The sequence below is a fragment of the Meleagris gallopavo genome, chromosome 5 (genome assembly GCF_000146605.3).
Source record: "Meleagris gallopavo isolate NT-WF06-2002-E0010 breed Aviagen turkey brand Nicholas breeding stock chromosome 5, Turkey_5.1, whole genome shotgun sequence".
Classification (NCBI taxonomy): Eukaryota; Metazoa; Chordata; class Aves; order Galliformes; family Phasianidae; genus Meleagris; species Meleagris gallopavo.
In genome coordinates this window covers 36,764,974-36,774,967 of record NC_015015.2, presented here as the reverse complement: position 1 = coordinate 36,774,967, position 9,994 = coordinate 36,764,974, and the positions used below count along the sequence as shown (strand labels likewise).

The window sequence follows — 9,994 nt, the reverse complement described above, 5'->3', positions numbered from 1 at the left end:
ACGTCAGCGCCTCCCAGGAGGATGAGGATCTCGGAGACCTCTCGCGGGAGGCGGCCGCGCTGCGGGCCAAGCTGTGCGCGGTGCTCAGGTAGGACGGCGCCCTTTAAGGACAGCGAAATTCACAGGACTGGAGGGCGCCTGGGGAAATCCTCCTGCTTCTCCCCAGTTCCGAGCAGTAACACGGCGCTGTGGATCCCACGATGAGCATCTTGCATGCACCTTGTCCACACGTGTGTGGTACCAGCACACTGCCCAAAATGTTCACCAGTACGATGATGGGGCCCGAACGTGGGCCCACATAAACAGCGTTCACATAAAGCATGAACAGCACAAATGGCCGATCCCCTTTCCTGCTTGCCAATTGAAATTTGCTAACAGATAATGTGCACGTGTGTTTCTGGCCAGCATCCAATCTTCAGAACTGTGATCTCTCCAGCACCTGGTTTTCCAACACTGTCCTCTGGGATTAGTCCAGCTTGAAGTTCACTAGCAGATCACACCCTCTTAAATAAGAAATAGAGTTTATAAAGAACAAGATAGAACAAACTATGCAGCAACCACCTGTTTACACACAGTTGGCCACTTCCCTTTCATTTGTCTGCATTTAGGCCTCTCTGATCCACCCTGATCCTTCCCTTGCATTTGATCCTTCCTTTAATGTCTCGCAATAGCTCTAGCCAGTCCCACATGCAATCTTCCAACATCCTATGAGAAGTTTTCTGTTTCTGTGAAACCCATGATAGTTGTGTGTTTGTGTTTAATTATGAGTTACATTCTATTCTTAACAGTTACAAGCTTTCCAGCTGAAGCTCTTGAAAGTTGAACTTGTGACACACTTCCATCTCTGTCTTAGGAGTTCTGGTGTTTGGTACTGTTATCTTCTGTTTGTTAGGGTTTGTGCATCTGTGTGCCCAATTTATTGCCTCTCCCGATTTGGTATCTTGCATTGAATGTTCTTGAAGCTAAAACATTCTGTTTAACCTATGGCCTTCATAGCAACAACTTACTAGCATCATAATGCTGCATTAGGAATCTAGGTAGTCACAACTGCATTTTGTATATGGAAAGCTGAAAACAAGCAAAGCTATGCTTATGAACTTAGGTAGCAAAGCAAAACTTGGAGACTGAGAACAGTGAGGCCTAGGCCTGTCTTCTGACTACCAGCTCAGCCTACAGTGTCTCTCTTAATCAACAGATCTCCCTTCTTTTATTTCTAATTTTTAATAATTTCCCTTATTTCCCCTTCATAATGTCTTTGTCTTAGTCATACATCTGGTAACAAAAGGCAGTCCCGTTCTTTGATTGACCTCACCTCGGACAGTACCTGGGATCAACAAAAACCTCACTTGTTTCCTAAACCCCGCTTGAGGCCAAAAAGTGCTTCATCTCCTTGGATTCCTTCCATCACTATCCCTCAGCCCTTCAAAATGACACTGCGAGAAGCTCGCAAAAAATCCCAGCTGATGAAGTCAAACATGTTTCTTGAACTAGACAAACTGAGAGACAAAAGGCAAAGCCAGGATGAAGCTGAATGTCAGAAACAGTTCCGGGCACAGCCCGTACCTGCCCACGTGTTTCTGCCCCTTTATCATGAAATAATGGAACAGAATGAGGTTCGCAGGCAAATAGCAACACAGAAAAGAAAGGAGCTGCTACTTTCCACTCAAAGACCCTTCAGTTTCCTGGAAAAGGAGGAGAAAAAGAAAGAAGCTATCAGACAAAAGTTCCTACCAGCAGCAACCCCAAATGAGAGCTCCAAACTGAAGAGAGTCAATAGAAAAGTTCCCAGATCAACTAATGACACACTCCTTGGAGATAAACTCAAAGGTAAAGTGCTCGGGCTCTTCCAGCAAAAAAACAAACACCTCCCTGACTGTCCCTCGCCGTCTCAATGCTAGGAGGTAGAATCACGGCCTCCATTATATCACTTGGAGTATAAAACCATCATTACATCCTCTGGTATTGTCTAGTCTCCTCTATACTACCCATCATTACATTTCATCTAGAGACTCTTAGAATAGGGCATCCCAAATTTTATAGTCTTGTATTAGGGTCAGCAGTGGCAGTTCTACACCACTCCCAAACACCAATGGATACACTGAGCTGTTCAAATTTCCACGTTTCTTTTGCAGCATGTCACGATAGTTTAGGAATCCTTCCGTAAAGTGAATTCCTTTGGTTAGCCTAAAGCGACTTGCATGAAGTGTGGTACAAGTATGAAAACTTGTAGTAGTGCTAGAAGTGTCTGAGGTCCAGGCAGTATCTTGGAATTGGTATTTTCATTCCCACCTGAGTTGCACAGAACGATTTCCTAGGAGAAAAATATTCCCTGAACCCAAATCAGGCAATTAGTCCAGTTCTAAGCAATAGTGCCATAGTTCAGCGTCTCCTGCCCTTCTCTAATGTTTTCTGATACCTTTCAGTCACACTCCTGAAACAAGTGAGGAAGGTACTTCGATCATTTTAGTCAGAGAGACAGTCGAGGGAGTTTTCCTGATCTTCTTTTTTTCAGATGGCTTAAGCCCTCACAGTCGCAAATTAAAAGGGAACAATGCAGATGACAGAGGCTAAACCAGATAGAACAGCTTATATTGGAATGGACTTTAAAGATCCTGAGGGTTCCAAACCCCACCCCGTGATAGTTATCATTGCTTTTCTCTCTCTCTCTCTTTTTTTTTTTAAATACTTGCCATCAATTCCTTCTTGAGTACAGCACCAGTTCAGTTTTCATCAGAAAAACATATAGTGTACTAAATTAAGTAGATTAGAAATGTAAAAAGAGAGCAAAGGATAAACCATTTTCTATTTCTGCCTGTTTCACGAGCAGGAAGGGGGAATGAGCATTTCATACTTCAATCAGTGCAAACATAAACACACTCAAAACATTTCTTATTTTGTCTACGTTTTCATTAATATTTAGTGTTGCACATAAAAGGACATAGTTTGATGTTATACCCAAACCTTCCTTACTTAAAATCTTTTTCAGCATAGACAGACACTACTGCACATTAGATAGAAAAGCCATCATCCATTAGAAGTACATCTGAAAAACCTGTTTGGATCACACAGTCTTTGTTACACCATGTCCAATACAAAAAAATAGAACCTTGACCTGGAACCCTAAGAACAGTAATAGGAAAAGACAGGTTCAATATCTTACTGTGATGATGGAAAGAGATATGTCATAGTGCCTGAGAATGAGACACAACTCTTTGTGCTCCCTTGATTTTTTTCAACTTGGAGACAGAGAAGGGGTGGAATGTGGGGAAAGAGAATACATGATACCTGTTTGCACTTATATGAGTAGTTGCCATTCTAAAAATAAATAAATAAATAAAAATTACAGTGTGCAGTGGCAATTTTGCAGCCTTTTACATCACTTGTATTCTTCACATTGCTCTGTTTTTAATTCATTAGAAGCTGAACTCTACAGAGAAATCCGCATTCAGATGAGAGCCAAGGATTTGCTTGAGAGCTCTGTGGCTCCAATAGATACTAGCAACTGTCGGAGGGATCCTCAGTCCAGAACTGCCACTAAAACTAAGCAGGAAAGACTTGGCTTCTTGCAGGACAGAAGCTTCAGCTTCAAGCCAAGGATTAATCCAACAGTACCAGATTTTGAGGAACTTTATTGGGCATTTCAGAGGGAAGCAGTAAGAAGACAAGAAATCAAAGAGGCAACTCGAATTAAGCCATTCAAATTACGAACCTCCAATCTCCGTGGCAGGCAGAGAGAAGCTAATGAAAAGATAAAGGTGAGATGACTAGATATTTCTGTGGTACTCTTCTCCCTGATTTCCCTGATGGCAAGTTCTTAAATACATAGCATTTATTTGTAATAGCTTATGTCCTTTAATAAGACCTATGGCCTTGATATTTATCTCAGGAGTACTGCAAAATTCTAGGACAAATCAAAGAACAAAGAGATGAGTTATGGCAGCTAAGGCTCAGCTTCCCTTCCATACTCCTAAGCAAGTCTCCTTCCTACTCATCTCTCAGCCCATCCCCATGTAAATCACTACTGATAAAAGAAAGAAGAACGAGTGCATTGCCCACATACCTCCAACTGTTCTCATTACTAGACAAAGAACAGAGGAGCTTCTGTGCTGTGAACAATTACACTGAATAAAGTTCCATTTCTTTCAGGATTCTCAGCAACTTTCCAACGTTTCTGTGCAAAAAAGTCATTCTTTGACTGCACTTTCCTCTCTCTCTTCCAATACCCTTCCAGTGCATATTACAGATGCAACAAGAAAAAGGGAATCTGCTATTAGGTAAGTAAAACTTTGTCTACAAGACCATACGCCACCTACTGACTGAAGTGGAGAAAGTTATGTTCTCCCTCATCACATTGACAATAGTTATCCTAAATGTTTCTCTGTGGCTGGTCTTCTTTCCTCACTAATTCTTGCCTTGCCTCACAGTCAGTTTGGAAGCTACACACGAAATTCGTAATCTTCTAAGGAGAAGAGCAAAAAGTGAAATTGTCAACTACCGTGCAGTATGGAACTCTTAAGCGAGCTCATTACTTTCTTCTACACAGATACTCCCAAGAGAGCAAAAAGGAAGGAGACAAAGAAGGAATTTACTGGGTAGAGAAACAGAAGAAGAAATGTCAAGCTATTCGCAAGTCAGTGAACAGCCGAGCAAAAGCCCTGGATCCACATAAAAGTCTGGATGAAACACACAAGGAGAAGCTGAAACAGAACCGGTCAGTATCCTATTCCGCACAGAAATAACTCTGCTTTGGTAGCTGGGGATTATCAGGTAATTCTTTAGGAGGAATTTAGTCTAAGAGTTTTCTTAGAGTTAACCTTTAGCTGCTATACCCATTCCAGATTCAGATGGATTTCTTCACAAGCACTATCCTTTCCACACATAATAGTTCTTTTTACATTAACACTGGTAGAGACTAATTTGTACAACTTCAATGTCTCCCTTGGTAATGTACATAAGACACATGTATAATCAATGGATATTGTATAATCAATGGATATACAGATGGTGTGTGTGTGTATATATATATATATATATATACACACATATACATACACATATACAGAGCTATATAAATTATATTAGCCAAGCTCCTGGATATATATTGGAGTAATGAGAGAAAGATGAGAGAAAGTCACTCACCCTGTCCTGGGCTCACAAGATGAACTCCGATGGAGCAGATCTCCAGAGAGATCCTTCCCCACTGGCAGTCAGCTCTTACATGGGTCTAGGAGAGGTACAGCCAGGCTCCACCCCTTCCTGCAGCACAGGTGATTTACCTTCGCCTGTGCTCCCGTGGCTGACTCATTGCTCGCCTCAGGTGATCAATCAGAGGTTCAGGCCATGATTCAGCAGCCTCATACAACACATAAGACAAGGTTTTGTAAAAATGTGATTGTCAATTCTCAGCTTACACTCTAAATAGTAAAGCTTGCTAATGGTGTGTAGCATGGTAGCAAAAGCAGTGTTTTAGCCATCATATGGAATCACATTTGGAATCTCAGAGCTATTTAAAAGACTAAACGGCTACTCAGAATTCTTTTTTCCCCTATCAGCTACAGTCAGAATGGAACCTGATTTGGACATAGAAATTTTTCATTTCAGGCAAAATATGAGAGAAAGAACAAAGGAGTACAGAAAGGAGCTGGAAGAAATGCAGCTGCGAGTCAAGAACAGACCATACCTCTTTGAACAGGTCTCCAAGGTAACTGGAACCAAAGTTCCAAGTGTCTGGGTGACAGGACACATTGTCTTTCATTTATGGCAGGCACTAAGAAATTTATCTTAAGTTATTCACAGTTAGGTGCTAATGCTTGTATAATCTTTGGACTACACATGGGACAGCCACACGGGTATTAGGAAAATTCCTTTCCAGGACTTTAAAAACACTGGTACTTACTTGATTTAGAACTTTCCAACCCCTAGTATATATTGCAACCAAAATACATGGTCTGATCAAAATTAAGGCCTTTTCACATCAGAAATTATATGACTGCCCATTCTGCACTTGAATACAATGGTCTGCAGTCTAGAAATCTTGATTTTTTAAAACATCCTCTCTGGTAGAATCACTTCTATCATCTGCAAGCTTGGCTGGCTGTTCAGCGCATATCACCATCACACAGTGAAATCTCCAAATCTCAGATTACTATAGTTAAATACTTTACTTTCTATAAAATATATTTCCCAGGGTTTTCTCTTTCAGTTCTTTCTCCTTGCACAGCTGACAGATAACTGGTTAGAGACATACTGAGAATACGTAGCTATATGCTGATTTAAGTTTTCTCAGTAGAAACATCCTCTTGGCTCAAACTTTCCATTCAGGTGAGTGATTAATGGAGACAGAGAACACATTTGTATGATAAATTTTGGTAACATTTCTGTTTGTCACGTTGGTGAGAATTAATCAGTATTGATAACATTAATTCATTTTATCCTACCATACAGAAAACCTTAATCTTCAGAAACTGCCCACTACCTCTGGAAAGCCTCATTTCAGACTACATTAATTTGTGAAGTTTGTGTGGAGGCAATGAGAGTATAAGATCCAGGATGCTTTGCTTTTAGCTTCTTGAATACAAGTTGATATAAAGCTATTTCACAAGTTCTTTTGAAATCCCTTGTGGTTACTGCTTACAAATTGTAGGCCAATATGCTTCCAGAATTTCTCACAACCCTTTTAGCACATATTCTCAACCTGAGTGTCAGTCAGGATTCAGACACAAGTGTGCCACTGTATGCTGTAGAAGCAGAACAGAAGAGGGAAGTAAAAAAAAACCAAAAAACAAAAAACAACACAGATGCAGGAAAAGATGAGCTCCAACTTTGAGAAATGTTGAGAACATTCTCCCTGTATTCAATTTCAATTTTGTACTCTATGGTAGACAAAAATTCTGGACTGTTGTTCTTATTAGCAGTGTCAGCCCCAAACTTTAAAACAACATAAGCTGGCTTATAGAGAAGCCCCTGTTCTACACGCTTACTGTTTAAGTTTCAATTTGATAGCATGATGCTCGTCAAGGAGCAGAGCGTCGCTACAGACACACCCTCCAGCAGGTTGGGCTAAGTGAAGAATTTGTAAGGAAAAAAGGGAAAGATGCCGCTGACTTGTTGGAAGAAGAATCTGACATTCACAGGTAATAATGCAATAGAGATTTTATGTCTTTGACTGGAAATATTTTCAGTTTTCATAAAGCAATTCTGGGTTGTACCATGTAATATAGGTAAAATTAAATCAACTCCACTCCTCTTTAATTAAGCATCATATTTTATCCATCTTAATTTCTATGACAGCTAGGTAGTCATATTTCTTATTTGTAGAGTAAACAGCAAGAAAGTACTGCAAAACATTTGCAGTATTAGATAATCACTATTTCTGCAGATTGCCCAAGCTTCAGAGTGAAAAGGAAGTTTGTACTATACAGGAAGGAGAACCTCAAGAAGAACAGAAAGGAAAAGAAATGGCAACATAAAATTTAGCAGAAGAATCCATCAATCATCTTTTGATTTTTAATGTGTCCCCACATTAATCCTCAGGAACTTTCTGTTTCAGGCTGACAATAATAGTTCTGGGGTAAGTGAGATGTGAAAACTTAATAAAGGAGAAAAAGACTAACTGTTGTTTAGGTCACATTTTGTCTGATTCTGCAAACACTACAGCCTCTTTTAGTCTCCTTGATTGATTCTCATGTGAGCCACTTCCCATTCTTTAAAAACAAACAAGTTTAAAATGTTGAAGCGCTATCTCTGGATAAAAGTAGAGGATGAACTTCTTCAATTTTTCATATCTAATGTCAGTTGCTTATGTCCATGTCAGAGAAGCATACAGAAAGGGGAGAGATCTCTCAGTGTGCCAAATATGAGTTTGTAGATATATGTGGTAGAATTGATTTTAAGCAAAGTTTCTACACAAAATAGCATGACTTGACCTACCTTGGAAGAAGTTTCACGAGGAGATTTTTTTTCTGGCCTGTTACTTCTTTGTTCACTCATTACCAGGTCTAATTCTTCCTCTCATTAGGAAAAATCTTTCTATATTAAAATCTCTCACATAAATCCATTATTTGAAACTCAGTTTTAATTTCTTACCAACTCAGGTCATTTATTTGGTCTGAAAAACAACCAAAATTATTAAGGTTGTAATTAAGCAATGCAGAACTTTGGATTGCTATTGTCCTAATTCTACTATTACTGTGACATCAAAGATGGACTTCAGTGGCAGCAAGATTAGGTATTACCTGTCCATATGTCATGCTCAAGTGCCTGGGGCATCTTAAATAGTATAGTTCACACATTATTACTATCAAGTAAAGGAAGATGACTAAGCATCTCAAAAATATAAACCCTTACCACCTGTTTTCTGGGAGCTGTGATGTCAGAACACTTTGAGATTAGAAGATTTTATAATGGCTATCAGTCTTCCTGCATTGTCCAATTTCTTCATCAATCTTTTCCACACATAAATGGAAGTTGTATCTTCTTTTATCTTCTTTAGCTCAATCCATTTCTCCATAACAATTCTGCCTCATCATCAAATAAAAAAATACAGTACATGTAACAGCTAGCACATTAGATAGACACATAAAACTGAGTTTGTGGCATTGAAAATCATAACAAAGTATTAGAACTTAGAATTTAGGGCCCCAGGGTTTTGGGTTACTATGTAACAGTTTCAAAGAAATCAGTTCATGCTGACACATAGCTGAATATGTTATGTTTCAGCAGTCTTTACTGATGCAAAGAATCTCCAACAATTCTAAGCTTAGGCTTGTGGGGCCTTTTTTGTTTTTGTTTTGTTTTTCTCTTTTTTCAGTTGAGCATTCTACACATTGCATCTGCTGAGTGCTGTCCCCTAGACTGAAATACACCTTCTTGCTTCTGCAAGAACCTCAAATTGTAAATACGTTTACCAACAGTAGCATTACATTTACATTAGCTGGGGAGCAATATAAATTCATCGTCTTCACACAGGAGCCAAAACAAATGCAGAGTATCTTAGCAAAATTCTGCTTCCTTAATAATGCTAATTCTGAATCACAGAATCACAGAATGTGAAGAAGAGAATGAATGAAGAAAATGACTTTATCTTAACAAAAATTCAAAACATCTACATAGTAGAGTAATTTATAGAGCTTGATATATCAAAGAAGTTTTCAGAAAAGAAGCAACTGGAAAAGAACACAGCAGTTGTAATTAAATGATACCAAGTAGTACATTTATTTCAGATATTAAGTCAGTTCCTGACAGTGAGATGTATTAGAATATAGTCTCTGAAGGTAAAGGATGAAAGGCCTGTTGCTCAAGATACTGAATGTTTGTACATTCAGTACAGTGCCTAACACAATGAGATCCTGGTCCTTAACTGGAACTTTTAAGTGCTCCAGTATAACAAGTGCTTTAGGAGAATGGACTGCATGAACAGTTTTGAAATGGTGTTCCACGACATGGGCTAAATGACACTTAAGCAGTAGACCACATTTTGAGCTCTGCAGAGAGAAACCTGGTCCAGTATGTCTTCTCCAGCTCCAGCATTATCATTTGTTTGCCATCTACCCAACTCGCTCTGTGCACAGTTAAAGCAACGTTTACTCATCCCACTGCAACATGCTGAGTCTCTAGGAGGAACAATCAATCCCACTTCAGTCACTACATATAAGAGGGCGGAAGAAAGAGCAGCCGGTCTCACCCTCCTCTACACCGATTATAGACTCAGTATCTGGCAGGTGTAGAGACTCCACACCAAGGCTGGGCTGAGAGTTCACGGAGATGAGATTCTTACTATGTACTGTAGATTCTTCCAGTAAACTACTGCCCATCAACGACTCTATTGTGAAAAAAAGGGAAAAAACAAAATCATGTAATGATACTACAGCAAATGACACATCCCTTCGGCCCTCCAATTTGCAGACTTCTTCATTAGTCACCTGCATTATCAGTTATTACTCTGAGCACCTGGATCTCCAACAGATGGTAACTCCTATATTTATTTTTTTTTTTT

At 39.5% G+C, this 9,994-nt stretch overlaps 2 protein-coding genes across 3 annotated transcripts in view; one reads left to right on the top strand and one right to left on the bottom strand.

Annotated features, from left to right (window-relative positions):
* Nucleotides 1-2: 2 nt before the first annotated feature.
* Nucleotides 3-7,684, top strand: FAM161B (FAM161 centrosomal protein B; the record flags this gene model as incomplete). Its single annotated transcript, XM_010711755.3, has 8 exons — nt 3-88; nt 1,265-1,827; nt 3,418-3,755; nt 4,147-4,274; nt 4,544-4,711; nt 5,602-5,701; nt 7,003-7,133; nt 7,379-7,684. Coding segments are annotated over 8 exons (1,605 nt in total), but the record flags the coding sequence as incomplete, so codon positions are not given.
* Nucleotides 7,685-9,060: 1,376 nt separating this feature from the next.
* ZNF410 (zinc finger protein 410) overlaps nt 9,061-9,994 on the bottom strand; it is a 16,948-nt gene continuing 16,014 nt past the window's right edge. For both annotated transcript variants that reach the window (XM_019615737.2, XM_003206592.4), the window contains one exon: nt 9,061-9,820. In XM_019615737.2, the coding sequence (XP_019471282.1) occupies nt 9,636-9,820 (185 nt within the window). In that variant the 3' untranslated portion in view covers nt 9,061-9,635. The remainder of the gene's footprint in view (nt 9,821-9,994) is intronic.